The following is a 15,619-nucleotide window of genomic DNA, read 5'->3' on the forward strand; positions in this document are numbered from 1 at the left end:
GCCAGGAGGGAGGACTGGTCCTCAGGGAACCCCAGTCCCAGGGAAGCCATGGCCCTGCCCTTGGGTCTGAGACAGGGTCTTTGGAACTGAGTGGGGCACTCGACCTGGCCTGGCTTGGCCTGAGCTGCCACCAAAGAGGAAGGCAGTGCCCCTCCCTCAGGGAGAATGGAGGACTTGCTGTAGGTAGAGACAGGTTTCTGGTTTGGGGAACCAAGTCCCACGCAGAAGACATTGCTACAGGGATCAGGGAGCCTACAGGCTGTCCAGAAAGTGAAGTCTCTAACCCAGAGCCCCCAGACCCAGGTGGTAGTAAGTTATGGGTCAGTTACCTGCCACTAGGGGGGGACAACCCAGTATCTTGCTGGTATTTCCTGAGCACCCACACCTGGATCCACTCCTACCTGCACCGGGCGGACTCAAATCAGGACAGTAAGATGAGCTTCAAGGAGATCAAGAGCCTCCTCAGGATGGTCAACGTGGACATGAATGACATGTATGCCTACCGCCTCTTCAAGGTGAACCCTGGCCCCTCGGGCTCTGCCACCACTCCGCTGGCCCCAGCACCCCTCCCCGCTGTGACCTTTTTTTATAGGGAGTCTCCTTTCCCTGCAGAAAAGCAACATCTGGGCCTAGTTATCCTTTTCCCCTCCCCCTGGCCACTGGGCCAGGGTGGGACTAGGAGTGGGGCCCAGAATTTTCCTCATCCCAAGGCAGAGCCCAAGCGTAGGGTGGCACTGCACCAGCCCTCCGAAGTGAGCAGCAAAGCTGCTTTCATGTCTCAGCCTGCAGGGCGCCTTTGTACCTGTGACCACGCGTGGCTCACACGTGGGAGCACAGGCAGGAGTTGGCTTGCAGACACCTGGGTGCACGCACACTCTCCTCCTCCCAGGACCCTCCACTGAGGCATGTGTGACCCCTCCACCCATACCTGCATGGGAACACTGTCTCAGGGCACCCCGGGATAGTGGAGTGTATGTGTGGAGTGAATGGGGCACGCTGCAGACACCTGTGTGGGTGCTGTCACCAACTTGTGTCCCTAAAAGACAAGAGAGCCTGTGGCACCTAACTACAGGCCAACACCCCACCTGAACTTTTCTGAATTCTCATTCACTGCTCATTTACCAAGTGTGAATGTGTGAGTGTGACAGTTATGGTTATGCGTGCTCCTGGAGGGGCACTGTGGCACAGGGGCTCAGTCCTGCCCCAGGGTCATAATTTTCCTCCCACATCTTGTCTCTTGGGGATAGACACTGGACCCGAGACACCCTCTGGCCCTGCAGTTCCCCAGCTGTGACCAGAGCCTTGTTCTTAGTTTTTCCACCTGTGGAATGGGGGTCAGTGTCTCCCAGCTGTGATGGATCATGGGTGGGACAGTGGGTCAGGTTCCCCGGGTATCCCTTCCTTTGAGTATCCTCCCACCCCCGGCTCTCCAGGAGTGTGACCATTCCAACAACGAGCGGCTGGAGGGGGCTGAGATCGAGGAGTTCCTGCGGCGGCTGCTGAAGCGCCCCGAGTTGGAGGAGATCTTTAGTCGATACTCTGGCGAGGACCGTGTGCTGAGTGCCCCTGAGCTGCTGGAGTTCCTGGAGGACCAGGGCGAGGATGGCACCACCCTGGCCCGGGCCCAGCAGCTCATCCAGACCTATGAGCTCAACGAGACAGGTGGGTTTGGGGAGCACAGCCCAGTCTTGGCTCCTGACAGCTCTGGGTTCCCAGCCATGTGGGCTCTGCCATCTCGGGCAAGTTACCTTGAACTTCCCAGACTCAGACTGCACCTCTGTGGGCTGGCATTACAATACGTCGCCTCACAGGATGTGGCAGGAGAGTAAATGGCATGTTGATGCAGTCTAGTCAGTCGATACTCTAGTCGTTATTACAGAGTGAGCCTTAGGGGCATTTGGGGCTGGACACGGAGCCCCCTGTGGCCTAATGCTCGCTCCTGCCCTTTTCTGTAGCCAAGCAGCACGAGCTGATGACACTGGATGGCTTTATGATGTACCTGCTGTCACCCGAGGGGGCTGCCCTGGACATGGCCCACGCGTGTGTGTTCCAGGATATGGGCCAGCCTCTTGCCCACTACTTCATCTCCTCCTCTCACAATACGTATCTGACCGACTCCCAGATCGGGGGGCCCAGCAGCACGGAGGCCTATGTTAGGTACTGGGAGCCCAGCTTAGGGAGGGAGGTGGGGCTCAACCCCTGTGCTGGGCTCCCAGCCCACCTGGCTCAGCCGGACCATTGTCTGGCTCTGTGGCACCCACACCAAACCTTGCCCGTCCACGTGTCTGTCCGACTACAGGGCCTTTGCCCAGGGATGCCGCTGTGTGGAGCTGGACTGCTGGGAAGGACCAGGAGGGGAGCCTGTCATTTACCATGGCCACACGCTCACCTCCAAGATCCTCTTCCGGGACGTGATCCAAGCCGTGCGTGACCATGCCTTTGTGGTGAGCCCCCAGGACCCCCACACCCAGCCCCAGAGCCTTCCCAGTGACCCTGCACCCCATTCATACACCAGCTCTTCTTAGCCCTGTCCAGAGAGTCATTCACTCACCAAGTGCTGCTGAGACAACTGGCCAAGGGGGAAGAATAAAGTTGGACTCAGTGCTCCCTCCTCCTACCTTCATGGTTAACACATGTATTAACGTCACGAAACGTCCAGAAAAAACCTTGGGGCCAGCAACTTGGGAAGCTGAGGCAGGAGGATTGCAAGTTTGAGGCCAGCTTCAGCAACTTAGTGAGACCCTGTCTCAAAATAAAAAAATAAAAAGGACTGGGGATGTGGCTTAGGGGTTAAGCGCCCCCTGGGTTCAATCCCCGGTACCAAAAAAGAAAAAGAAAAAAAGAAAACCTTGAGGAAAAGAGGAAAGAGCATTTTTAATCATGACTTCCAAAGAGTAGGCCATAGGAGAAGCTCAGAGTAGCATCAACATAGTATTGCAACTCCAAGATATGCAAGCCTCAGTGCTGGGGATATGCTTAGGGTTGGGGCATCCCTGGGATCAATCCTCAGCACCAGAAGAAAAAAAAAAAAAAATCAAGTTATACAGCCCTTACTATCAGCAAATCATTGTGGGGTCAGGCATGGTGGCAAACGCCTGTAATCCCAGTGGCTTGGGAGGCTGAGGCAGGAGGATCAGGAGTTCAAAGCCAGCCTCAGAAAAAGTGAGACACTAAGCAACTCAGTGAGACCCTATCTCTAAATAGAATACAAGTAGAGCTGGGGATGTGGCTCTGTGGCTGAGTGCCCCTGAGTTCAATCCCCGACACCAAACAAACAAAAATAATGGTGGGGTATTGCAACGGACACAATGTCGTGGACACACAGAGCATTTACAAAAGAGCTCCATTCCTGCAGCCACCCTCTGCCTCCCAGACAGTCCACCCCTTCTTAGGGGCCCTGGATCTAACCACTGGCCCTCTAGCACATGGTGGCCCAGTGTGTCCCACCTCCCGTGGACTCGTCTCTCCAAATGGGTTCTCCAGAGCTCTGCCTTTGCCTTCCTGTCCTGAGGGGTTGGGGCCCAGGTGCGGAGGGAAGGTAGTGACCGAGGGAGAGTGAGTGGCTCCAAGCAGCTGCCCTTCCCGCCCCCCAGTTGTCCCCATACCCTGTCATCCTGTCCCTTGAGAACCACTGCGGGCTGGAGCAGCAGGCTGCCATGGCTCGCCATCTTCGAACCATCCTGGGAGACATGCTGGTGACACAGGCGCTGGACTCCCAGAATCCTGAGGAGCTGCCATCGCCAGAGGTGAGGCTCCCAGACCTCCCCAGCCTGGGAGGGAGGAGGGTCTGTCTGGGGTCTCCCACCCCATGTCACGCTCATGTCACCTCTCTGGTTCAGGACTGCTCACCTCTGTTTGAACCTTTCTCTGCTTCTCGGGTCATCTGACATCTGCCACTCCTCTGTCCCTCTGCTGCCCACTAGCTCTCCAAGTCTGATTAGACTCACCCCACCCCTGTACCTAGCCATGACCAGGCCCTCCCTGCAGGCTTCGCGTGTCTCTGCTCACAGGGTCCCTGGGCCTACAGTGGCTCTCTTGTCTCCACCTGGAACTCCCTTCCCAGCCACCTGCACCCACCAAGCACCATCTGCGCAGAATTCCAGCCCAGCATCACTCACCTCTCCCTGGCTCTTAGGAACCTCCTCGGCCGTCTGGCCAGAGGCCTTCCTCCCTTCCCCCAAGCCCCAGAGCATCTAATCTGCTCTCTCGGGACATGTAACCTTCACAGCTTCTGGAGAAGACTCTCTTCCTCCTCCCAGTGCCAACTATGTAGGAATGTTGACTCACCTTTGTGTGTGGGTGAGATTTCATTTTTGTTACTCATATGAAAATAACATACATAAAAACCCAAACTATACAAAGGGTATACAGTGAAAAAAATGGGTCTTCTTCTACTCAGGCTCATCCCATCCTATTCCACAATCCTTCCAGAATATTCGCATGCATATGCACCTATGTACTTCTCTTTTAAATGTTACACAGGAAGGCTCATGTCTTTACATGTTGCGCTTACTTCTTTCATGAAAGATCTGTTTCAGGCCTGGGCTGTCCTGTTTATTGTATCTGCTGCTGCGTGGTATTCTGATGGATGGGGCACCCTATTGGCCGTACCTGTTGATGGCCTCTTAGGTTATTCCCCACCTTTTCCTATTAGACACATGGCTCATCTGTCTCCTTCCTGCACCCAACCCTGCCAGTCCCTCTCTCAGTGGGGGTTGAATGACTGACCACCAGCTGCTGCATGGGTTGGGAGGGCTTCACCCATCCATATTGGCCTCTACAGCAGCTGAAGGGCCGGGTCCTGGTGAAGGGGAAGAAGCTACCAGCTGCTCGCAACGACGATGGCCGAATTTTATCAGACAGGGAGGACGAGGAGGAGGAAGAGGAGGAGGAAGAAGCTGAGGAGGCTGCAGAGCAGAGGCGGCAGGTAAGCCATCCTGGGTGGACCAGTGGACTAGCAGGGGCTGGGTCCTACTGTGGGCTAGGGTGGATGAGGTTGGGATGGGAAGGGAGGTGAGACTAGGGGGCTCCAGCCAGGGACCCCCACTACAGCTGGTCTCCTAGGCCAAGCAGATCTCCCCGGAGCTGTCAGCCCTGGCTGTGTACTGCTGGGCCACCCGCCTGCGAACCCTACACCCTGGCCCCGGCGCCCCCCAGCCCTACCAGGTCAGCTCCCTCAGTGAACGCAAGGCCAAGAAGCTCATCCGGGAAGCAGGTAGGAGCTGGAGATTGGGCATCTGGTGGAAGGAGGGCGATAGGACCCTGCAGGCTTCTGGAAGGCCGCGGGGGGGCAGGGGGGGGGACCATGAAATTGGTCTGAAGAGGAGACTGAGAAGACTGTGGGGGCCATAAGAAGTCAGGACCCCAGAGAGGGGCTCTGCTCAGGGAAGGAGGGTCCAGCACGGGGCCAGGTGTGGATGGAGGGGAGAGCACAGACAGGAGAGAGCCTGCGTCTGCCTTCACAGAGCTCAGCCCAGTAGTGGGCTAAACAGATGGGTGATCAGTCAGGCCATCGCCGGGACTCGGGGAGCCTAGCCTGAGTGGGTGAGATCAGGGAAGTCTTCGGGAGCAGTGAAGCCTGAGAAGACATCACCCGAAGGCCGAGGAGGAAGCAGTCTGAGGAGGGAGGGAAGGGATTTCAGACAGGAGGAACAGGTTACATAGGCACAGACGCAGGACCTGTGGAAGGTTCCAGGAACCCGGATCATGGCTGGAGGGTCTGGGCAGGATGAATGACAGGGAATGTCAGCCTGGGGCCAGGTGTTTGATGAGGGAGTCAGGAATGTGGGAAGTAGGGTTGAGGGTGTAGTGCCAGGTCATGTCCCTGCCTCTGTCTGGCCTTCAGCAGCCTCCTGAGTCCCCTCTCACCCTGGGTCAGAGTGGGGAGCTGGGGTTGGGGGAGCTCAGCCTCTGTTCCCAGGAGGCTACAGGCACTGGGCAAGGACACCTCTGGGTACCTGTCACAGTCTTGTCCCAAACTCTGCCGCAGGGAACAGCTTTGTTAGGCACAATGCTCACCAACTGACCCGTGTGTACCCCCTGGGTCTGCGGATGAACTCGGCCAACTACAACCCCCAGGAGATGTGGAACTCAGGTTGTCAGCTGGGTGAGTAGGAGCCATGGGGGCCAGGAGCCGGGGCAGGCAAGAGGCCATTAGGTGGGGGTGGCCTCTGGGCGGTCATGGGAGGGGGCCATGTAGCCTTCCGGAAGATAGAAATACGCATCTTGTTGACAATAATTATTTTAAAAGCTGTTTCTTTAATTTTAGAAATTTAAAACTATCTGCACACACACAGCTGGCAGCCCCACTAAGTCAATAAAATCAATACTGACAAGGGTGGGCTCTGGGAGACACTGAGTCCTACCAGAGGAAGGTAGCATGGTCCCCTTGGGGTAGATAGGGAAACTCAAGGACTCCTCAGGCCCTGGCTCTGGCCCAGGCCTAGGCCTGACCCTGAGAGTGGGGACTTTTCTAGCACCTCCCATCCCAGCCCCACCATGCAGACTTGAGGGATACCAGGGAGAAGGTACAGGTGACAGTAGGGGTTGGATCCCCTGGCTGCTGTGACCTTCCTGCAAGTCATGGTGCAGGCAGGTGTCTCTAACCAGACGGTAAGATGCTGAGCCTCTGTGGGAGGAGCCATGTCCTCCCCAGCCAAGTGGTTGGAAACTGGGCAGTGAGGAAAGGGCCACTAAAAGCCCCTGCTTAATCCTGTTGTCCACAGTGGCCCTGAACTTCCAGACACCGGGCTACGAGATGGACCTTAATGAAGGGCGCTTCCTCATCAATGGGCGGTGTGGCTACGTCCTGAAACCTGCCTGCCTGCGGCAACCTGACACAACCTTTGACCCCGAGTGCCCTGGACCTCCCAGAACTACTCTCACAGTCCAGGTCAGCAGCACGGACCAAGACCCAACCTCAGGACAGGGCTAGTTCTGGAGAGGTGTCGGTCTGCAGTAGAGGAAGACACAGGCAGCTAGGGCAGGCCTGGTGTGAGTGGCCTGAGTGTCTGTGTCCACACGGAGGGGTCAGCTTGCACGCAGTCAGGCCAGGGGCTTGCTGTCCTGTCTGAGGGGTAGGAGTGGGTATGGACCCCAGTGGGGGCCTGGTGGAAGCTCCCTGCCTCCCTTTCCCAGGTACTAACTGCCCAGCAGCTGCCCAAGCTGAACGCTGAGAAGCCTAGCTCCATTGTGGACCCCCTGGTGCGCGTAGAGATCCATGGGGTGCCCGCAGACTGTGCTCGGAAGGAGACCAGCTATGTGCTCAATAATGGTGGGTAGGTGGGCCCGTGGGTGGGAGTGGTGCACAGATGCAAACAGCAGAGGAGGGAGGCACAGGACAGGCCCTGGGCCCAACTGGGTCCTGACTGCCACACCTGTGCCCTAGGTTTCAACCCCCACTGGGGTCAGACCCTGCAGTTCCAGCTGCGGGCCCCGGAGCTGGTGCTGGTGCGGTTTGTGGTAGAAGATTATGATACCACCTCCCCCAATGACTTTGTGGGCCAGTTTACACTGCCTCTCAACAGCCTGAAGCAAGGTTGGTGGAAGTGGGTGGGGATGGAACGGGATGTGGTCCCAGCCTCACAGGCCCTGGTCACCTCTGACCCTCCACTTTCCCCTGTGGCCCTCCCTGAACCAGGAAGGAGCTGGGGCCAAGGATCTGATGCCTGGCTGCTGTCCCTACAGGGTACCGCCACATCCACCTGCTTTCCAAGGATGGGGCCTCACTGTCCCCAGCCACGCTCTTTGTCCACATCCGCATCCAGCACTCCTGAAGGACAAAAGGACCACTCGGGGTTCTGCAGGTACCAGTCTGCACCCCGGCACAGCCCTCTTCCCAAGGAGTGAGGGCTAGTGGGAGCAAGAGTCCCTCCAGCGCCCCTACCTGGCTGGCTCAGCAGGTGCTGGCCTCACTGGGTGCTGAGGACTACGAGGCCCCTCCTGAGGAACTAGCAGGGGATCTGTGCCCTCAAGACACTCAGTGGGGTCCAGCCCGGGGCCTTGAGATGGCTCCAGCTGCTCTGGTCCTCATCATGGCTTACAAGAAGCCAGGCCTGTTGCTGCCTAGAGACTTGGGGAGCAGGACACCCGCGAGGCCGCCGCTCTTCTGACCTCTAGCGGGGCCATCCAGCCCTACACAGCTGCCCTTGCCCCCGTCCCAGGCATCAGCCCACCCCAAAGCCCTCAGGCATTCCCAGCCACCACCTCCTGCTCTTGAACCCGAGTTCCTCTTCCCTTGGCTTCACTTCTTCCAGCAAGAAGGGCGTGCTGAGGCGCAGCCCTGGAGAAACCTGGCAGTAGGTTTGTAACTTGGGTCTTAGACGAGCCTTGGAGAGGGCAGGGAGAGTATCTATTTTAAAAAGTAAAGAAGGGCTGGGGATGTAGCTCAGTTGGTAGAGTGCGTGCCTTGCAAGCACAAGGCCCCGGGTTCAATCCCCAGTGTCGCAAAAAAAAAAAAAAAAGTAAAGAAGCAGGGCTGGGGTTGTGGCTCAGTGGTGGAGCACTTGCCGCATATAAAGAAATGAATAAAATAAAGGTCCATCAACCACTAAAAAATAAAATAAAGAAGCAAGTTTCCTTTAGTACCCCCACGCCACAGCACCTCTGTGCCACCACACCCTCCCTGAGGGACGGCTGCAGCGAGAACCCAGCAGGCTTGGATTTGTCTAAGACAGCCAGGAGTGGCTGTGGGAGATGCCATGGCTCAAAATAGTTCTGACTCCTGCTCTTGACTTAAAAGCTGCTGTGAGTATTGTAAAGCTGTCTGAAGACTCATAAGGTCACACCATTCCCCTGGCCTTACATGGGGTCTGGGGCAGTACTGTGAGGGAGCCCCACTATAGGCTCAGCTGGGCTCAGGAGCCCTGGCTGCTCAGTTGAGCACACCCCAAGGACAGGCAAACAGCCTTTCAAATGAAGGTGTGGAAAGTGGTAGTGCTCTGGGCCACCTCTGTAGCAATGCCGGGAGAATAAGCAATGACCAGAGGACTGGATCCAGAAAAAACCTTGGGCCTGTGCCTGTCAGGGGAGCTTATGGGACTGTGGAGCTATGGTATTTTAGTTTCCACCAGGCAACATCACCAGCACTGGACAAGAGCAATTAGGAAGGTTTCCACAGGGTGGGCTGGGCTAGGCCTTGAATTGGTCCCAAGGCCCTTAAAAACCAAACCCAGCGCTGGGCCAGTCTCTACCTTCCTTCAACCCCATGACCTGAGGCAAGAGTGCCTGCTTTTTTTTTTTTTTTTTTGGTTTGGCAGCACAGAACATTGAACCCAAGGCTACTTTACCATTGAGCCACATCCTTAGCCCTTTTTTTTATTTTTCATTTTGAGACAGGATCTCACCAAGTTGCTTAGGCTCTCCCTAAACTGCTGAGGCTGGCCTCAAACTTGTGATCCTCCTGCCTCAGCCTCCAAGTCACTGGGTTTATAGGTGTACGCCACCGTGCCCAGCCTGCTTTTGGTTTTTGATAAGAGAGGAATTTGGTTCTGATAAATTGGAATGTCTGAAGGAGGATGACCAGAGTCCAAAGGGGTCCAGGTCCAGAGGGATGGGCTAGGCAGCCCAGGCACTGGTGCTCATGGCTGTCAGAAAGGTTGGATGGCCAACCCACAACCGCAGGATGCCAAGTCCAAGACTATGTCCAGTTGTCTGGTCCCCACAAGGCCAGCACTGGTCAGGGCCTGGCTGGGGGTCCTGGCAGGCATGCAGAAGCCCAGGGCTGAGCCCCAATCCTGCTTCTTGTCTCTGGTTTGGTGTTGCAAAAGGAAGGGTTGACAGCTAGGATGAGAGGCCAGAGCTTCCCACATTGAAAGGGCCAGTCCTTAAGGCTAGAAAGGTGACAGGAACTGAACGTGGGTGGTGGAGGCACAGAAGAAATCAGTTTTATTCTGGGAAGTCCCTGGATCCCTAGAGACCACCCATAGGGCTGTATTCTCTCAGCCAAAGCTCAGGGCAGGAATGAAGGTGTGAGCCTTGGAGAAACAGTGACTTGGTCATGGCCAAAGGCTGGGACACAAAGTAGGGGCATAGGAATAAGGGTCAGGCAGCTCTTATATCTTCTCAGTTCCATGGAAGGGACTTGGAAATAGCCATGGGGGGCTGGAGAGGATCATGGGGTGAGGGGATGGAAAAGTTCCAAAGGACAAGAACAGGGGGGATGGGAATTCTAAATGCAGTTCTTGGGGCCCAGCAATGTCACATTTAAGAAGTGTCCTTGGTGGGGCCTGGGGGTGTAGCTCAGTGGTACGGCTCCTGTTCAGCATGAGTAAGACTTGGGTTCCATCCCTGGCACCACTAGAGTTGGGGAGGGCAGTACCCCTCATGGCTCAACAGAACCACCTAGCCTGTGGCCCAGGAGGGCATGTGGTATCCTGACATTCTGGCAGGGCGTGGTGCCTGTATCCCCCTGTGAGAAGCCACAGGTGACTGACTCCACCAAGCTGCTTGATGCTCCTGCACCCTTACTCCTCTGGAGAACCTGGGTCCATCCTGGCTCCTCCCTAGTGGGTGGGAAAGAGCCAAGTATGCCCTGGAAGAAGGGCAGCCTTGCCAAAAGAAGGTCTTCCAAAGCTGGCCCAGTATCATGGTCCCGGGGGCCTTTATTGTCACCCTTGCTCTAGCCCGGCCCCATGATTCATCTGTTCTACTGCCACCTGCTGACCAGAGGAATACCAGGAGGGCAGATGGATTTGTTCAGCTGCTTCCTTTATTAGAAACAAGTGAGATGTACTGAGCAGAACAACAATGCATTTGGTATTTTCTCCCCACCCTGGAAATGGATGCCCCACTACAGCCCAAAGGAAAGCCAAGACAAAAAGGAGAAGCTTGCCCTCTCTGTTCCCAGATGCGGCCCTGCCTGCCAGCCAGTTAGTGTTTTTAGGCTAAATGAAATGAAAACTCCTAAATAGCCTCCCCTGGTACAGTCTGTTTGTAGGCCTGCCTTCACTTTACCACCAGGCAAAAGTGAGGTCTTGGGTCTCCTCTGGTTCTGGGGCAAGGAGGCCAGGCCTGAAGAAGGCTGCCCCGCAGACACTCCTGCCTCCTCCCCTGACCTGACAGTCCTGTCCAAGGCCTCAGGTTGGTTAAATGCTGGTCCTCTTTGGGGAAAGAATTCAAGACCAGGGGACATCTGCCTTTGGACTTCAGAGACCCAGCAAGTTGTGGGCAATGGCAGTTAGAATAGAGTTGCAGGCGAGGCCTGAAATTTTCCATAAAAAAAGGGTGTTGGAGTAGCTTGGTGTGGGCCAGCCTTCAAACATCAGCATCTTCAGAAACAGGCACATGTGGGGAAAGCAAGCCTTATGTAGGCCTCAATCCAGAGCTAAGGCCTCCTTTCTATCCGGCTTTCTCCCTACAGAGACGGAGTCCACGGTCAAATGGAGTTAATCCAGAGGCAGGAGGTAAAGGTCGTCTTCAGAAGATGGCAGCCAGGAGGACTAGGTGACAGGGTGGGGGCCAGGCCCAGAGAGGCTTCCAACACGGCTGCCTGAGCAGGTCAGCTCGGAGGCACTGTCCTTCCCTTGTTTGGTTCAAGCCAGTCATGGTGCCACCATACTACCAGGCTCCTGTGGGAGGTCCTGAGCCTCTGATGGTGCTCTCTGGCCTCAAATTCCAGGAGGGGTTGAGTGAAGAACCCAGGGACAGTTTAGACAAAAATGAAACTCAACAGTAGCCCTGAGCAGTCTTCCTGGACAGGTCCTCAAAAGGAGAACACACGGAGTCTGAGGAGCAGTGACCTGGTTTTGGGGAGGGAGATGCTGGGGTCTTTGCCAAGGGATCTGCTTCTTTCACAGCAGCCACTGAGGGCTCGCTGTTCCCATTCCATTGCCAGGTCAACCAAAGCAAAGCTCACTCGAGATTTGTGTACCCCAAATCTCAGGGGCAACTGGACCTGGCCCAAAACTGATCAAGATTAAGACAGGGAGGGAGCCTTTCCAACATTCTAAGTTTCATCCAGGTAGGAAAGTCCTGAGCACTTTGTTCTCTGACATCTGAGAGGTCTGGTCAGGGTGAACTGCTCTGGCACTTGGGGCACTGTGTCTACTGTCTGCAAAAATGGAAGGCAAGCCCCCACCTGTCCGACTCCTCCAGTCTGTGGGATTCAGTATGCTTCTTGCCAAGAATGGCAGCTTCTTTGGTCTGGGTATCTTGGAGTCAAGGAGTCAAAGGTCAGCCACTTTCGCTGGTGCCTGCAGTTTGCAGCACAGGATAGTGGGAAGAAGGGAGCCCCCTCGAAGACTTTGATAAAAATCCAGCACACTGGAGCTGCAGCAGTAGTCTGCAGAGAACAGACAGTGTTCCCACAGTGGCACAGCTCCCATCCCAAGCAAACAATTTCCTCTAGTTTTGGAGACTCTGCAGAATTAGGCTCTGGCAATACACACAAAAACCTACAGCTTAAAGCAAACCTCTGCTGGCCTACAGAGTGGCTTCAGTTTGTGCAACGAGGCGAAGTCTGGCTCCTGGCTAAAGCTCCCTACAAGAGGCCAAGAGGTGAAAACAGCAAGAGATCCCCCTGCCACACATCACGTTACCTAACCAGGACATTTTCCTAGAGCAAGTTATGTGGAAGCTGGATGTGGGCTACTGACAATTCCACAGCCCAATCCTCCCCAGGCCACTTGGATCAACACCACTAAAGAATGCCTACGTGGACAGCCATGTGACCAGAGGCTTGATTACTTCTGGAGAAACTGGCAGCATCAATAACCATCACTACCACCACAAAAATCCACAAAACAGCATCAGTGAAAATTAGACTCAGACAATGGCTACATGAAACCATTTCTGTTGCCCAGTCAAGATCCTCCTCTAATCACCACCTCTTGCTGCTACTGTGGGTCATGTGCCCTGGAAAGGAGCACAGCAAGAAATGGCTAATGGGCTGAAGGCACAGGCCAGGGGCTGGTGGCTGAAGGGGTCTGGGGACTGGCTCTATGCCATCCCTGCCCAGCCACCCTAGGGATAGCAGGGTGCTGACTCTTGGCTCTCTGAGATGGGCTAAGCAGGTTTTGCACTGATGTGGTCTCCACAAAGTCCCACACACTACAAGGAGGTCCAAGGTCCCCTTCAAACTGCCAGTCACCCCAGTTACAGAAAGGCAAAATCTCACAGGGGATGCATCCCTGTAAGGGTGGCAGCAGTTGGCTCAAGAGCTCTTTAAATCACTGGACAGGATGATCTCCTACAGGAAGCAGGCCAAGGGGAAGGAAGAGGGGACTCAATTAATGAAATCTGCTTCCATGATTGTCCCCATTGCTCAGTATAAGACAGGCTCACCCAGCTGCACCTGCTATCCTGTGAGATCTGAGCCCTCCAGAGCTGGCAGAGTCCCTCCAACTCCCTCCCAGCTCAAAGCCAGTCACTGCAGACAACTCCAAAGGGAAACAGAATGAAGTTCCCCAGATTCTTTTTTCCTGCTCCCCTGAAAAAAGTCTCTGAAGGAAGCAACTGTGCCAACATGTCTGTCTGCCGCTGTCCTTGGGTTCTAATTTTAAGGAATGACTGGATTCAGCTTTTCATTAGAGACCAAACATCCTTGCACATTTGGAACATGAAAGATATTTAAAATATTTATATATATATAATATATATATATATATACTTTTATTATTCACCCGTTAACTCCATAATATGCCAATCGCGAGCTAGTTTTCAGCAGTTACATTCCCTTGATCACGGCTGCATGAGGATGTGATTAAGTGGAAAACAGGGAGACCAGAGACACGGCCAGAAGTGACTTCACGCAGCCCACGCCATTACAATACAATTGTCAAGTTCACTGGCGGTTTGGTAAAGCCGGTTCAGTTCTGTTCCCTTTGCCAGGGATTCTCACGTTTGTGAAAATTAGACCAACAAGTGGTAGGGTTCCATTTCCTGGTTTGAATTCTCAGTGGCTTTATCCAGAATCTCACTGGCGACTGGTTACTGTAACACCAGCCCGACCTAGGAGTCAACAGGGAGAGGCAGAATTGAGTTGACAGCACCCAAGACTCTCCTGCCTCCCCACTGTCCTCAAGTTCCGACCCACCGGCTGTGCCATGAGCACACACACCAAGCCCAGGCCTCTCGCCCAGCCTCAGCACCACGCTCCCATTTCTATCGGAGCTTCCAGTGATGTGGTTTCCTGAGGAACACTGGGCAAAGGCTCCCTCTAGCTCACAGGACAGTGTTTTGTAAATGCTGACCATACCCGTGCCCCTCAGCTTCCCTGAGCAGCTGGAGGACAAAGGGCTAAGGAGGGGCAAGCACAGGACCGTCTGATGGACAGAACCTAACCTCCATGGGCAACTTGATTTCCATCTTCCATGGTTTTCTTGGACGGTGCAGAATGCCATGCCCCAGCCAGACAGTGACCTTCCTGCTCCAGCGAGTCTCTAGGGCCTAGCCCTCTGCCATCCTCACCAATCCTTGAGAGGGGAACACTGACCTACTGGAATGGCTTTTCAGAAGGAACAGATGTTTCAAGGGCCCAAACACCAGTTGACAAGGGCCCTGACTGATGCCACATCTCAGACCTATGGCCCTGTTCCTGCTGGAGGCACTAGTTCCCTGAGTGGCAGCCCACCTCTGTCTACGCCACACGTACCTTCTCAGCCCCCATGCTGGGGCACTTCCAATTGTACAGGTAATACTGCAGGTTGCCATCCCCTATGCCAAACTTGAGCTTCTCCAGGAACGTTTTGTTCTCCATGAGATCCAGTGCATTGAACACGTCAAACCCTTTCTGCAGGGTGACAGGAGAAATGACAACAGGTGAGGACAGAGGAAAGCTGCCTTACCTTCCTGCCCACTCTGCTGTCATCTCAAAACTGTTCTAGAGCCTGGTGCAGTGGCACATGCCTGTAATCCCAGCAACTCAGGAGGCTGAGGCAGGAGGATCACAAGTTCAAGTTCAGCCTCATTAACTTAGTTAGGCCCTAAGCAATTTAGTGAGACTCTGTCTCAAAATAAAATAAAAAGGCCTGGTGATACAGCTAAGTGGTCAAGCACCCTTGGGTTCATCCTCAGTAGCTCCCTCACCAAAAAGAACGACAACACAACAACGACAATACCCTGTTTAGAGATGGCCACAGAGTAGGATTCTGTCAGACTCTCTGGCTGCTTTTGGGTTAGATCCAAACTGCAGCTAGCGCCTGGCTCTCCAGGTGTGCTTCTTAAGACAGTCTGCATGCCACCCTCAATCTGGCCTCTCCTCAGTCCTCTGAGTGTACACAGTATACCCAGCGTTCAGGTCACTACTGCTATGCCTCCCTAAAACACTTCAGTAATTTCTGTAGTTCCCTCTGGAGACCAAGCTCAGAGCCCCTTCCTCTGGGAAGCTACCTTCTATCAGCTTCCTTACTCTATGGCCACCTGACTCTCAGGCTCGGGTATACACAGGTGATGGTGTGACACCTCATGTGTTTCTTTGAGCCTGTGATGAAGTCACTTCCCCAATTTCACCATATAGATTGGAAGCTTTCATGGTGTAGGGTTGGGCTCAGTGCAGGAGGGCACTGGCACCACATGACTGAGGACCAACCAACTACCTACCACCCATGCTCTCCAGTTGGCTGGTCCAATCATTTGCCCAGGCGGAGCCCACTCTGCCCTTCCCATACAGGGAAAGTGGGAA

General features: G+C 54.7%; 2 protein-coding genes across 7 annotated transcripts in view; one reads left to right on the forward strand and one right to left on the reverse strand.

The window, feature by feature from the left end:
- The window catches only part of Plcd3 (phospholipase C delta 3), a 19,321-nt gene extending 10,875 nt beyond the window's left edge, over positions 1-8,446 (forward strand). For 3 of the 6 annotated variants that reach the window (XM_047547590.1, XM_047547596.1, XM_047547595.1), the window contains exons 4-15: positions 386-515; positions 1,434-1,662; positions 1,956-2,157; positions 2,300-2,444; positions 3,594-3,746; positions 4,784-4,927; positions 5,065-5,215; positions 5,990-6,106; positions 6,726-6,892; positions 7,138-7,273; positions 7,388-7,537; positions 7,640-8,446. In XM_047547590.1, coding sequence (XP_047403546.1) covers positions 386-515; positions 1,434-1,662; positions 1,956-2,157; positions 2,300-2,444; positions 3,594-3,746; positions 4,784-4,927; positions 5,065-5,215; positions 5,990-6,106; positions 6,726-6,892; positions 7,138-7,273; positions 7,388-7,537; positions 7,640-7,848 — 1,933 coding nt within the window. In that variant the 3' untranslated portion in view covers positions 7,849-8,446. The remainder of the gene's footprint in view (positions 1-385; positions 516-1,433; positions 1,663-1,955; positions 2,158-2,299; positions 2,445-3,593; positions 3,747-4,783; positions 4,928-5,064; positions 5,216-5,989; positions 6,107-6,725; positions 6,893-7,137; positions 7,274-7,387; positions 7,538-7,639) is intronic. The other 3 variants (XM_047547594.1, XM_047547591.1, XM_047547592.1) reach the window with 3 other exon arrangements.
- Positions 8,447-10,689: 2,243 nt separating this feature from the next.
- Nmt1 (N-myristoyltransferase 1) overlaps positions 10,690-15,619 on the reverse strand; it is a 32,846-nt gene continuing 27,916 nt past the window's right edge. The window contains 2 exon segments of the mRNA XM_047542948.1: positions 10,690-13,947; positions 14,591-14,728. Of these exon segments, the coding sequence (XP_047398904.1) occupies positions 13,927-13,947; positions 14,591-14,728 (159 nt within the window). The 3' untranslated portion in view covers positions 10,690-13,926.

This window comes from Sciurus carolinensis, chromosome 3 (assembly GCF_902686445.1).
Source record: "Sciurus carolinensis chromosome 3, mSciCar1.2, whole genome shotgun sequence".
NCBI lineage: Eukaryota > Metazoa > Chordata > Mammalia > Rodentia > Sciuridae > Sciurus > Sciurus carolinensis.